This window comes from Brachycentrus maculatus, unplaced genomic scaffold (genome assembly GCF_059751285.1).
Source record: "Brachycentrus maculatus isolate JH-2025_06_01 unplaced genomic scaffold, ASM5975128v1 h1tg000316l, whole genome shotgun sequence".
NCBI lineage: Eukaryota > Metazoa > Arthropoda > Insecta > Trichoptera > Brachycentridae > Brachycentrus > Brachycentrus maculatus.
In genome coordinates this window covers 599,437-613,065 of record NW_028281065.1, presented here as the reverse complement: position 1 = coordinate 613,065, position 13,629 = coordinate 599,437, and the positions used below count along the sequence as shown (strand labels likewise).

Here is a 13,629-nt window from a genome sequence, read left to right as displayed (position 1 = left end):
ACTGAACATCCAAGTGACTCTGAAATCTAGCTACGGCTTATGCAACACCGCTTATCATGACTACTCAGGCTTCAACTTTTTAAGTTTTATATCCTATGCCTACTCGTGAGTTGATTTACTTTTTATGTTTAAAGTTACTATAATTTCATGTAATTCATGAGTGAAAATTCTAGGCAAAAAGCACTCGCTGACTACCCATTTGTTTGAATATTACAGATGGATGTCGGGCAGACAGCGATCCCGGACTGGAGATTCTCCCCTCGCAGGCTGTTCAGAGCAAAGCAGTGGGATCCAAATTGCTGCTCACTTGCAGACCCAACGTGGCTGATACTGGACTCATCTCGGACCTTAAATGGAGAGACAACAATAATAGAACCATCGAAGAAGCGTAAGAAAATACCTATTCACTATAAGTAGTACAAACGTTAACAATCTTATGCCCTTCAAATACATGTGTTTTTGAAAGCTCAGCGTATAGGGTGTCTCATGAAAAATTTTAAATTTCAATAATTGATTAAGCAGTCACTTTTTGGTAAAATCTATCCATTTTTAATTAAAGTTTTACTTGTTTTATATCACTTTATGTCAAGTGGTATAAAACAAGAGTTTTCTTTAATCATTGTAACATGTCTTACCACAAAGTTAATGCCGAAACAATAAATAAAGTTTTACTTAGTAGATAATGGTATTTAGTGAGCAAAACTTAAATTAAAAATATTAAAAACTACTATTAACATTTTATTTATTGTTTCGGCATTAACTTTGTGGTAAGACATGTTACAATAATTAAAGAAAACACTTCGTTTTTTACCACTCAAGTGGTAAAAACGAAGTGTTTTCTTTAATTATTGTACTATTAACATGTTGAATAGAACGCCACACTCTACTGTCCTGACATACACTCCTAGCTTCCTTCACATCCATACATGCCCTCCGATTCAAGCAATACAGTAAACCCTCCTACAACATTGACATAGGTCTTTATCATAGGCAATTTTATAAAGAGTTAATGTTTTAAATTGTATTTTTACATTTTGACTAGCAGGAATGACTGTAATGAGTCGTTTAAAATTGAAATGCAATTTATAATCGTTAACTTCCCTATAACGTCTCCTCTAATAACGCGCTACCTATCTCAGCATTATAGGGGGGTTTACTGTATTCTGTCCGCTGTTTTTTTGTTAAATGTTATTTATTAACCGCGTTTAGATTGTTATTATGTTTGGATACAGTACATAGAATATGATAAAACAAATAAGAAAAGTGTAAAGCGCCCATCAGACGGTATTATGTAATTGTATAAAAATGTCACTGTATAAAAAAAAGCCAAATATCATTATTATCATTATTATTTTGTCCGCCTCCATAGTGTAATGGTCAGCATGCTTGGCTACTGTAATGGAGGTCCCGGGTTGGATTCCCAGGGGGGGGTCAATTAAATATAGGTGATTGTTTCACTTTAATATTTATTCAATATTACCCTGGACTGGCACCTGAAGCGGAGGGCTGATCACCTTTCCTTCATGTGTTAACGATCAAGATATCGCTGCGTTTATATGATGCAGTGCCCTATGCACCATCGGGTGCGGATGAGGGTTTGAAGGAATCATTATTATCTTGCTTGAAGACAGGCTTCTAAGAGATATCTCTAATATTTATTTTTTTAACACAGGAGAGGAAGGAACAGACCAGCAATGTACACCGAGTTGATGCCGGAAGGGATGTCTCTTGCCCTTTTTATTTCATCCCTCACTGAAGCGATGGCTGGAACCTACCACTGCTCCGCTAGTTACGCCAACAGTGAAAGACTCTATGCCAATGTCACCATCGGAACCATAAGTAAGATCTTTTTACCTTTTAATTTGCCTCAACTTGTATTATTTAGATTGTCAGTGACAGGTATATTGAAAGCTTTTAAATGTAAATTCACAGTAAAGTGGGGATACAATTTTATATTGTTTCACATTTTCAATAAATTCCGCAACTTAGTTCAAAAAAATATATAATAAATTGCCTAGCAAGAGCGGATCTGTCAGGAAGCCTAGATGCTTCTGTATTAGATCTGGGCATGCGGTGGGACAGCTCGACTGTCCAAACTCAAAACACAGTAAGGAACATTTTTTTTGTAGTGTGTTTTTTTTTGTATTTTTGGACTAAGTAGATTCTACTTAGTCCAAAAATGCAAAAAAAAATGTCCCTTACTGTGTTTTAAGTTTGGACAGCCGAGCTTTCAATATTACCTTTTAATTTTTTGAAAACCTTAAAAAATGCTGCAATAATGTCCTTAATGAATTGGCTTACCTTTTAGTTATTAATCAGTCGTATTTAAGCAACTAAATTATTTTAAAAAAGATAAAAATTTAAAGAATCATTGTTTTTTTTTACTAAAACTCGTAAAAGGTAATTTTTAGAATTTATGGTATTTTCAGAATTTGGGCGCCAATATTGAAATAATAAATATATTATGATCACGAAATAAAAGGTCATTATTGAAATCAAAGCATTAAAATATTTTATAGATATAATGTAATTTTGATTGTGGTGTAGTGTAGCCTTCGTAGTGAAGTGGTTAGCGTGTTTTGCTGCCATGCTGTTTGTTTCACAGGATGATTATCATAGTGCCTAAAGCGCAGAGCTGTTCGTAGGGCACTGCTTCTGTATAAGGCATTGCCCTATGCACCATCGGGTGCGAATAAGGGTTAGAAGAAAAGAAGGATTTTTTTTCATGTAAATCCTTATACTATTGTTTTATTATATTCATAGTCGCCATTACATGGAAGGATGCTCCCCTAAACCAGTACCCAATCAAAGGACAGGATTACAAAGTCAAGTGTGATGTGTCCGCCCGACCCCCGCCAACAGTGGATTGGTCCCGAAACGGAGAACAGGTAAAACATTTTTGTCATTAATTCTCCCCATTCTTCACAGTCAGTACTGTTATATGCACCTCTTGTACAAATACAATGAACAAACTCGAAATTTTTGATCGAACTAATACAATGTACAGACTAGAACAGTGGTTCTTTACCATGTTGGAGGTACCGAACCTACAGTACATTTGTTATGACTTATTTTAACCGCCCTACACATACAAACGTATGTGATACGCGCGGTTTTTCTTCACCATTCTGCGCTAACCCATATGACCTACAAGATATCTGTTCCAAAAATATTTTATGCGTACCGGATACACTGACAAATTTTTGTCATGTATCTTCCCTGACAATATTTTGTGACAACAAACGTTATGATTTTTTTTATTGTTTTTAAAAAATATGCTTGAAAATAACCTGAATGTAAGGTGGTTACGTCCCGTCCCATTTTTTTAAAAAAATGTATGATTCGGAATAGGTGCGTTGTTTTAGCATTTGAGTTCTTGCATTATTTTTTCTGCCAGATTGATATATTACTTTCAAATAATATACTAGGTCTATTGGATAAATTAATATATCGTACATCGTATCATATTTCATAATTTCATACAATAAGTCTGGTGTATTTTGACCTTTGCCAAACCCGCGAGACTGACTCACCGAACCCTTGGAGTTCGATTGAACCCAGGTTTAGAACTACTGGACTTAAACCTTTTGAGATGTAGCTGTATAGACACATCCTGGTCTGCAATGGCATATGCAATTGGTCTTATTTTATAAAACTGCAGGCAAATTATGTGATGATTTTTCTCCACAGATTTTCACCAGTGGCCGTTACGTATTGGACGCAAAAGGTCTCCTCATCAAGAATGTGGAAGAATCTGATGATGGAACGTACACTTGCAGGGCTGCCGTCATGCTTACTGGAGAACTTGCTGAGAGGAACATCAAACTAGAGGTAGTTTTTTTTGCGATTAACTGTGTTATGATTATTGCCTTGATCGCGCTATGTATGCTATGAAAAATCCAACTATTTAAAAAAATTACTTGATAACAGCTTCACCAACAGGGTCCAAAATTAACAGAAAGCTGCTTACAGCTAGGACAAACATATACCCAATCCGGACTCGATTGGGTCTGTAGTTCCCGAGACAAGTGGTATCGAACATATGCCAGAATATGAGCTAACTTTAAAGTTATTTTAATATTAACCTAGCCGGCTCGAACAGGGGAATTAAAATCCACCATTTTTGAATTTGAATTATTGTCTAATTGAGCGATACAATTAGATTACTCCGCTTTTGATTGATCTGATTTCCGACCTCTCGCTTATCAGACAGCTGCCGCCAGTCAGCTCTTGGGGGCATGCTGGAACGGATGAAGAATCTGTGACTCGAGTTAAGAGCTCTGTACTATGATTTCCATACAAATATGAACTGGGGTCTTTTGGTACACCGCTTCCGATCATGTGTAATTTTTGGAGGAGCAGTACGGAAAAGGTTAAACCTAATGTGTTTTATATTATCACAGGTTCATACTCCCCCAAGCATGGAACCAATGCCTGAGACAGTGGAGGTCCTGGAAGGTGAAACTACCTCCATTACTTGCCAAGCCAAAGGAAAGCCCCCACCAGTGTATTCATGGACCAAAGTCAACACCCAACAGGTAGGAAACAAATACTTTTAAAAAATACAGTAAATTGTAAAGAGCCCTTGAGGATTTTTCACAAAAATGGTGCTTTACAAATTGTCAAATAAATAAACTAGATGCTATAAATGTCATTAATCGATTCGGCAGTCACTTTTTGGTAAAAACTAATAAAAATTGTAAAGTTAAAATAGTAATAATACTAAGTTTTACTTAGTTAATATATTAGACATCAGTGGCATACACGTATAAAAATTAAACTGCGACTGTGGAAGTTTTTTGTACATTGGTATGGCTTCCAGAAAATTCAAAACATCGGAACAGGGAATACAATAGAAATTCATAAAAATATATATAATAATTAACACTATGACAATGACTTAAGCCTCCCCCCTATTGTGTATGTTCCCACTGATAAGAAATAAAAAATAATATATAAATAAATAAATAAAAATAAGATACAGCTCCTACCCCCTCTTCAACCTTCAACGTCACAAGGACACAAAAATTTAGACTGAGCTTCTCATACGGTGTTTGAAAATGATACGGAATGCAGCGAAACACGTGTCACAATAGATTTTGAAAATAAGTGGTATTTGGTACATAAAAAAAATATTAAAAAGCTTTAGATGTCTTTTAATTAATCTTTGGTTGATATTTCAGGATCTTGGCAAAGCTGATCGTTTCACAGTGAACCAGCACACGGGTATCCTAACCATGTCCAGAGTTGACCAATCGGATATCGGACCATTCAAATGTGTCGCCACCAACAAAGCCGGCAATGCGGAAGTCAACGTAAACATTGAGGTAACAAACCCTTTTTTGTGAACAATTATTTAGACACACTCAAAATCGTGAATAAAATAACTGGTCAAAATATAAGCTGCATAAAATTGTAAAATCAGGCTTTTAAGCGTTTTCCAGTACCGCAGAACGGAGCTACTTGAACTTTGATGTGTTACATGAGCCAAGTACATAAAAATAATTAAATCTGTATTTGGTCTACAATAATGAACTTATAAGTGTCATCTATCATGAAAACAATGAATCATGTTGACACATTCATTATTATAGACCAAATACAGATCTAAATAAAATAAAAATTGTACTGGGCTCAAGTAACACATTATAGTTCAAGTAGCTCCATTCTATGGTATGTAAAATAATCCAGGTTTAGATAATGCATACATCCAAATTAAAGAGTCTCAGCTTAATAAAAGTTTTCTTAATCCATTCATAGACAGTTGTTTTGAACAAATCATGGAAATTCATGAGATTGATTGTATGTGTGTGACTTCCAAGTATTTGGACACACTTAAAATGTTGTCCTAATTTTAATTTTAAAATTTTCTTGTTTCGCATGTGATCTTTTGCTTGCAGGTTTTGGTCAAGCCGAAAATATACGAGCTGTTGAACATCACTTCCCCGATCAAATCCGAGACACGACTGATTTGCAAAGCCACGGGTCGTCCAGCTCCTACAATTACATTCAAGAAGTTTGGAGCCGCCAACAATTACTTTGTGAAAGGCCCTCAAATCGATGATGACAGGTATTTTTTTAAATATTGCATACATCTATGTTGACTCATGCTTACTGACAAATATTTGGGTTATTATGCAAAATGTTATGGTTTGTCCGCCCGCGTAATGGTCAGCACGCTCGACTACCGTTCTGGAGATCCCGGTTTCGATTCCCAGGGGGGTCAAATAAATATAAGTGTTTTTTTCACTCTAATATTTATTCCATATTACCCTGGACTGGTACCTAAAGCGGAGGGCTGATTACCTTTCCTTCATGTATTTACGATCAAGATAACACTGCGTTTATATTATGCAGTGCCCTATGCACCATCGGGGTGAAGATAAGGGTTAGAATGAATGAATATCATGCAAAAAGTAGGTAAAAAATCCCCAGATTTTTCTTCATTAAATATCTCAATAATAATACTGCTTGCTACTTTACTTCAGCCATCTTCTTGTGTCCAGTATTGAACAAAGGCCTCCCTCTTGGACTTCCACGGTTGTCTGTTGGATGCGACTCTCTTCCAGTGCAGGCCCGCCACTTTCCTAATGTCATTGGACCATCTTGTCTGAGGCCTACACACGCTTCTGCATCTTGCTCCAGGCCTTCAGTCAATCACCTTTTTCCTCAATTATAATTATATTTATTTTAAATACAGGATTATTGTCGATGAACAAGTCAACCCCGACAAGAGTGAAACTATCGGAACTTTGACAATTCTCAACACCCAGCGATCTGATGACGGCTTGTACGAGTGCATGGCTTCCAACAAGGGTGATAAGGCGTACAAGAATGGACACATTACTGTTGAGTTCCCGCCCAGTTTCGAAGCCTCCATGAACCAGCCACCGGTTTGGACTTGGGACATGAGACCAGCCAATCTCTCCTGCCTGGCGGAGAGTATCCCAAATGCTACCATCGAATGGAGGTAAGGATTTAATGCCTTTTTGTTATACACCATGTCAACACATTTTGTCAGGACTTTGCGGCATACTGGTACGTGCAGCAGGCGAAAACCAGTGAAAAGTTAACCAAAACCGAATTATACAACTCAAACAAATTATACAAATTGTTTTCCCACATTCATAGTTTATTTCGATAGGTCCCTTGAAAAACGATAGATAGAGGTTTCACTGTAGTTAAAAAATCACCCTTTATAAATTGTTGGGGATGTTCCGGGGTATTCTCTGTATAAATGTGTTTTATCACTACATTTATAAATAATGAACTAAATTATGTCCTGTTTTCCCAGACTAAACAACCAGCTGTTATTGGAAGAACCTAATGTAAGGATATTTGGTACCGGCCCCTCAAGCAACTTGATCATCACTCCCCGAGATCGCAGGTACTACACAGTGTACAAGTGCGTGGCTACAAACAGGTTGGGAAGAGCCGAACACAACATCGAACTGAGACTTGCTACTCCTCCTGGTTCTGTACTGCAGGTATGTCCTGACTTTTTAAAACTATTACTTATAAACATGGATGATTGAATTAAATAACGACTTCAATGCGTATAAAATGATGTATACATACATTCAATAATGTATACAGCACAAATTTTTTAAACCCCATAACGTTGTTCCAATTCAAATAAAAAAAACAACTTAAAAATAATTTTATTCTTTTGTGTTTTTTAAATCACATTAAACCGGCTAAGAATCCGCATCTAAAGATAAATAAATATTAATAAATTCAACGCGACTTCTGTCAACGCTATGTGAAATATTTGTATGGACACAGTAACCATCTTTGACGCACAGAACGTATTAAAATAGGTTCTAACTTAATTAGCTCAGCGTAATAAAAGAATAAGAAATTGAGAAAAAATAGAGTTACAGTAGTTGTATTGACTAGTTTGTGTATTTGTGCCTATCCACTCCATATCTAGAACATTTGGAGTCCAAAACTGCCTCCCAGCTCTTCTGTCGGCTGTCAACTCCTTTGCATCCTTGCAAGTCTAGTCCGCATCCTGAAATTCAGATGAAAACTGCCGACGCACTGTCCGCAATGGGCGTCCTGAGCGGCGGGAATTTTGTGCATTGTAAAAGAGGCAAGCTTTATTATGACATGTGAAGCACATGCCCAAGCTAGCTAAATTGCTTTCTACATCATACCCCCTTATTTGTTACAAAGTAAAACCCCCACAGGCCTATAATTCTTTCTAGATATCTTTCCTCAATGCTAAGTAAACAGCCTCTTTGGGCCCTTGTAACATCCCATGTTTCACAGCATATAAAAAAATAGGAGTAATGCAACTGTATAATACATTATTTGTTTGAGTTTTACTAGTTCTTAAGAATAATAAGAGCACTGTGATAAAGTCCATGTTAACATTAAATATCAGAAAAGAAATGCATTTAAAATATAATTTTGATATTATTTTCAGTCTAAATTGGAGAAAATAACCGCAACATCCGTTACGTACTCCCTGATTGGTCCCGGTGAAAACTTTGGTCTCCCAATCAAGGCTTATGTGGTCCAATATAAAGACGAAAGGAATTACGACTGGAATCATGCTAAGAATAAAACTTGGAGTGTGGACTCTCCCTACATTATTGAGAATCTAGCTCCCATGTCTACATACAACTTCAGGTTCGCAGCACTGAATGACGTTGGATTGGGTCCATTTGGGGCTCCACAGCTCTACACCCTGCCCAAAAGGTATTGAATACGTTTATTTTATTTTATGAAAATGAAACTAGAAATATAATAATTAATTGTCAAAAAATATTAAATGCAAAAGCAAAAAAAAAATATTTTAAACAAAAAAAAAATTACAGCATTCTTTGTTCCTTATTTTTTATTAGTTTTGAACATGGATAATGGGGGTAAATTTTCGTGCCCCAAGAGCACAACTCTAAAATTTAGACTATGCTTCACACGCGGTGTTTCATAATGATGTGAAATAGTACATTTAATGCATGTCACAATAGATATTGAAGAAATAGTGGCTTTACCACAAAGTGATTGCCAAATCAATCAATGACAATATTCAATAATTCAGAGTTGGACTGTTCTGATCGCTTTTTTTAATTTCATGTTTTGAATTGATTTGATCATTAAAAATTAGACACTTGTATTAGACCACTAATTAAGTTTTATGTCACACGACTAGTTTTGAAAACTACAAATGTTTTCATCGACAGGTGATCACAAAAACTAGTCATGTGAAATAAAACTCAATCAGTGGTCTAATACAAGTATTTAATTTTTTTAATCAACATGTCATTCCACAATGTTAATGCCAAATTAATAAATATGATTCAAGGTCATCACCAGAAGCCCCGCGACTTTTGCTTGGAACCACAAGTGAGACAGGAGCTGTTTCCTCACCGTATGCCGACCACTTTGAGCTCAGATGGAAGATCCCCGCTGACAATGGTGAACCCATTGACGTTTACGAGCTTTCCTACTGTCCGGTGAGTTATTTTTCAAAATTATAACTTGTGATTTTGAAGAGTTACCTTTTGATACTGTTCTAATAATGGCGATTAAATGGACACTCTTACTATGTGTTAGCACTGTAAATGTTACTGCCCAGTGTAAACTGTACTTTAGATTCCGAACACGGTTGAAACATCTTTAAAAAATAGCATATGCTTTTATTGCTAACAAGAAGTATGGATGTCACTTTTAACACATTGTTTGCGGGAAACGCTTAAAAGTGTATATTACATACTATGTATTAGTAGAGAGCAGGAAATGCTTTTAAGAATTATATTTGCATACTTTTGGCAGTGCGCGATGGATGCAAAAAAAATTGTACAGATTTGGAATTGGGTTTGTAGGTTACTTGTGTTCAGTATACGACCCTAATTAGTATTCTGATTAGGGTCAGTGTTGGTAAAAAAAACTGCCCAACAACAACGGTGTCTTTTCCTTTGTGTCATAATACTATTTCTGTGTTTCTAAACAAAACTATTTGCACTGAAAGTGCTTATATCTGACAAGCTGCGCTTTTGGCAAAGTACACCATAGTCCATATTTCTATTCTCAGCATCAAATTGTTAAATAACCGTTCTTTTTACGACGTCAATCATTTCTTTTTCTTTTTATAGGTGCACAAAGTGAATGGAGAGTGGACCGAAACATCCGAATCTCAATGCACGAAGGAAGAGATGAAAGCTTACGAGAACACGGCGTATGAAATGAATAACTTGGACGCCGACACGTATTACCGCATCAGATTACGCGCCCACAACCTTATCGGCTACTCCTCACCGGGAGAAATGTTCATGAAAACTGCCAGAGGTAAGTGGAACGAAGGGGAAGGAGACCAAATCAAAAAGGCAGGATTTTATAATGTGTATTACAGCCAAGAAGCTACCAGTGGGGCTATTATTACTAAATATTCCGCCCGCCTCGTGCTTGCAGTTTTTTCTTTGTATTGTTTGTGTTCTGTCGGATGAACTAATTATCATTTAAATTGACATTTTAGTTTGCGTAACTTGTCCATGTGTGTTGAATATTTTTCGTTTTGTGTTTGTCGATGGTATGTTTGTGTTTTTATTATTTTTGTATAATACTTTGGTTAATGCAATTTTTTTATCATGAATAAATTTTGTTTTACCGATATTTTTATTTTTACTTCATCCCCCACTCACTCTCATTACATATGACATTTCAAAAAGGTAAATGGAATAGTGAAATGAACATAGAGCAGTCTTCTTTTTGTCTCTGCCGAGAAAAACATAAAAAATAATGCATGGTTTTAAGTAAATCTTTATTTTAATGGTTAAATGTTTTCTTTTTTGATAAAATAAAACATTTTTTTTTTCAAATAGATCAGAGTAGTACTTCAAAAGCTTGTAGTTAGAACTTTATTAACAAAACTTTCACAATTACGGCAGCATGAATTAAAAAGTGTTGGGTTTTATTGTTGTGTTTATATTTGTTATTTTTGTTGGGTTTTGGTTCTTATTTTACAGCTTCTCTTGATAATTTCATTAATTTGTAACCATTGTTGCCGTAACACACAAAGGGATTTCAATTACTTAATGCTTATAACATATAATGTATTTCCATTTGTCTTCAAAGTATTCTTATATCATGTTACATATTGTATCATATGATATATACATATATTATTTATTATTTTCAGTATACATTTAACTTATAATTTTGTAATATGTATATATTTATTTAAAGACACTCATTATATAATATATTATATACATATCAATACATCAGAAACATACATATTCACATACTACATATCATATACATACTACTCATGATAAAGAGATATCTCGTAAGATACGTAGTAAAAAAAATTACAGGACATAAAAAACTGCAAGATATCAAGATATTTTTATAAATTCGGCAAAGTTATGTGTTTTAGGATAATAACATTTATAATTATACAAACTAGCTATTCTCGGCCGCGTGTTGCTATCACTAAACCTGATCAAATGGAAAAGAAAGAAATGAGATATCATAGATAGAAAGATAGATATTACCAGCTGTTAAGAAGCGCTATCGACCATGAGTAATATTTAGTGTTTTGTGTTTAGCTGCTACGTTTGCCTGATGGCATTGCCATTACGATGAAAAAAAAACATTTTTCTAAAAAGAACATCTTTTGAGGTATATAAAAACTTGAGCGTATTTAAATGCAATGTGTCAAAATTTCAATGCAATCAGTCCATTACTTTTGGAGTTTTAAGATTTTGAACATTCACATTTCTTTTAGTTAGATAGGTAAAAACATGTACCTACTTATGTTGAATACAACGTTGTGTCAAAATTTCAAAGCAATCGGTGAATAACTTCAGGACATTTAAATTATGTAGAAACTAATATTTACATTTTTATTTTTATAGATATATCACAAAAATCTAAATACTATGCAGTTTTTGGATGCCCTTTTAAAATTATATTAATTGTCTTAATTTTCGGCTTCCACATTATTACCAATACCACTTATTTGTTAGTTTTTTGGTTATTATAAACACATATTCAGCTCATGAAAAACGAAACAAAAATCTTACTGACCCATTTAAATACATACAACCTCATCCATCACTCCATTTTAGATTTTTGCGTAGTGTGATCATTACTTACTTATTTTTATTCTTAGCGGAAAACAACTTTATTGTAAAACTCTTCATATTTTGAAGACCATAGTATGATTTCTTTTTAGTGTAAATGGATTACTATGTAGGTGTTTTTCTTTATCTGAACTTCACAGAACAACAAAAATGCTATTAGGTTATCCGGAAATGAATATCTTTTTCCATTTTCAATGAACAGTTCGCTCACTCCTTTCAACAACGTTATATATCAAAAAACTTGATATTTCATGAGATCATTTTTAATGTATAAAAATATAATTAAATGTATTAAAAATAAATATCAAGCCACTTATTGAACTTTTTACTATGCAACAGACCTTTTTGGGTAAAACCTGACTGTTTTTTCTCCATTTGAAAAATATTCAGTATATTTTAAAAAAAATACTAAAATAAAACATTTTCTTAAAAATGCAAACACAACACTTTCTGCTTTGTAGCGGGTAAATATAAAGTTAAAAATATGCTGTTTTGCTGGGATGTAGTACATTTTCTGGGCATTGCGAAAACATGTACAACTGAAAATTGATAATTTTTGATATATCGCTCACTCCTTTCAAGAACATCATAAATCAAAAAACTTGATTTTTCAGGAGAATGTTTTTTAAGTTTAAAAATATAATACAATGTTTAAAAATAAATATCAAGCCACTTATTGAACTTTTTACTGTGCAACAGATCTATTTAGGTAAAACCTGTAGGTTTTTTCTCCATTTGAAAAATATTTAGTATATTTAAAAAAATAATTAAACAATACCTTTTCTTCAAAATGCAAAAACAACACTTTCTGCCCTGTAGCGGGTAAATATTAAGTTAAAAAATATGCGTACTTTTGCTGGGATATAGTACATTTTCTTGGCATTCCGAAAACGTACACAACTGAAAATTAACAATTTTTTATTTATGACATTCTTGAAAGGAGTGAGCGATATGACGTTGTTGAAAGGAATGAGCAAGTTGTGAAAATTACTTTCTGTATTTTGCGCTATATATCAAGTTAACTAATTAGATCAATATGAAATTCGTAAGATGAATTAAAAAAACTTTATAGTCACGAAGAAGATAAAATATGATGTCCTGAGTGTTTACTCAAAACATCATATTCAACCAAAAAAAATATATGTTAGATCAATAAATTTATTATTGATGATATGTAATACATAATGTCATTAACTTCTTCTTCTTCTTTTTCTTCTTCTTTCTGTAGATCGTAGGGATCTGTTAGTGGCTCCGCATGTCGCTCTTGGGATGTTGACTCCCAGCTATCTTTCCATCTTTTCGGAAGTCTGCCTGCGTAATTTAATAAAAAAATATGAATGTATTGTAATAAAGTCCTAAATGGACAAAAATTCAATGCATTCACACATAGTAGGCTGTGTTAAATTTTAAAATTCTGAAGAAGTAAGTTGGAAGATATCTTTCTAAATATTTTGTTTCAAAGCCGTTTGATTACATATTAGGAAAAAGAAATTGTGAAGCATGGTCATACCCATTGAAGACAATAACATTTTAG

General features: G+C 34.2%; 1 protein-coding gene across 1 annotated transcript in view; it reads left to right on the top strand.

Moving 5' to 3' along the window:
• Positions 1-215: 215 nt before the first annotated feature.
• Fas2 (neural cell adhesion molecule fasciclin 2) overlaps positions 216-13,629 on the top strand; it is a 29,405-nt gene continuing 15,991 nt past the window's right edge. Inside the window, exons 1-12 of the mRNA XM_088268301.1 lie at positions 216-388; positions 1,673-1,839; positions 2,764-2,888; positions 3,691-3,831; positions 4,404-4,538; positions 5,184-5,327; positions 5,901-6,070; positions 6,701-6,970; positions 7,295-7,487; positions 8,432-8,706; positions 9,314-9,464; positions 10,104-10,296. Of these exons, the coding sequence (XP_088124427.1) occupies positions 1,695-1,839; positions 2,764-2,888; positions 3,691-3,831; positions 4,404-4,538; positions 5,184-5,327; positions 5,901-6,070; positions 6,701-6,970; positions 7,295-7,487; positions 8,432-8,706; positions 9,314-9,464; positions 10,104-10,296 (1,942 nt within the window). The 5' untranslated portion in view covers positions 216-388; positions 1,673-1,694. The remainder of the gene's footprint in view (positions 389-1,672; positions 1,840-2,763; positions 2,889-3,690; positions 3,832-4,403; positions 4,539-5,183; positions 5,328-5,900; positions 6,071-6,700; positions 6,971-7,294; positions 7,488-8,431; positions 8,707-9,313; positions 9,465-10,103; positions 10,297-13,629) is intronic.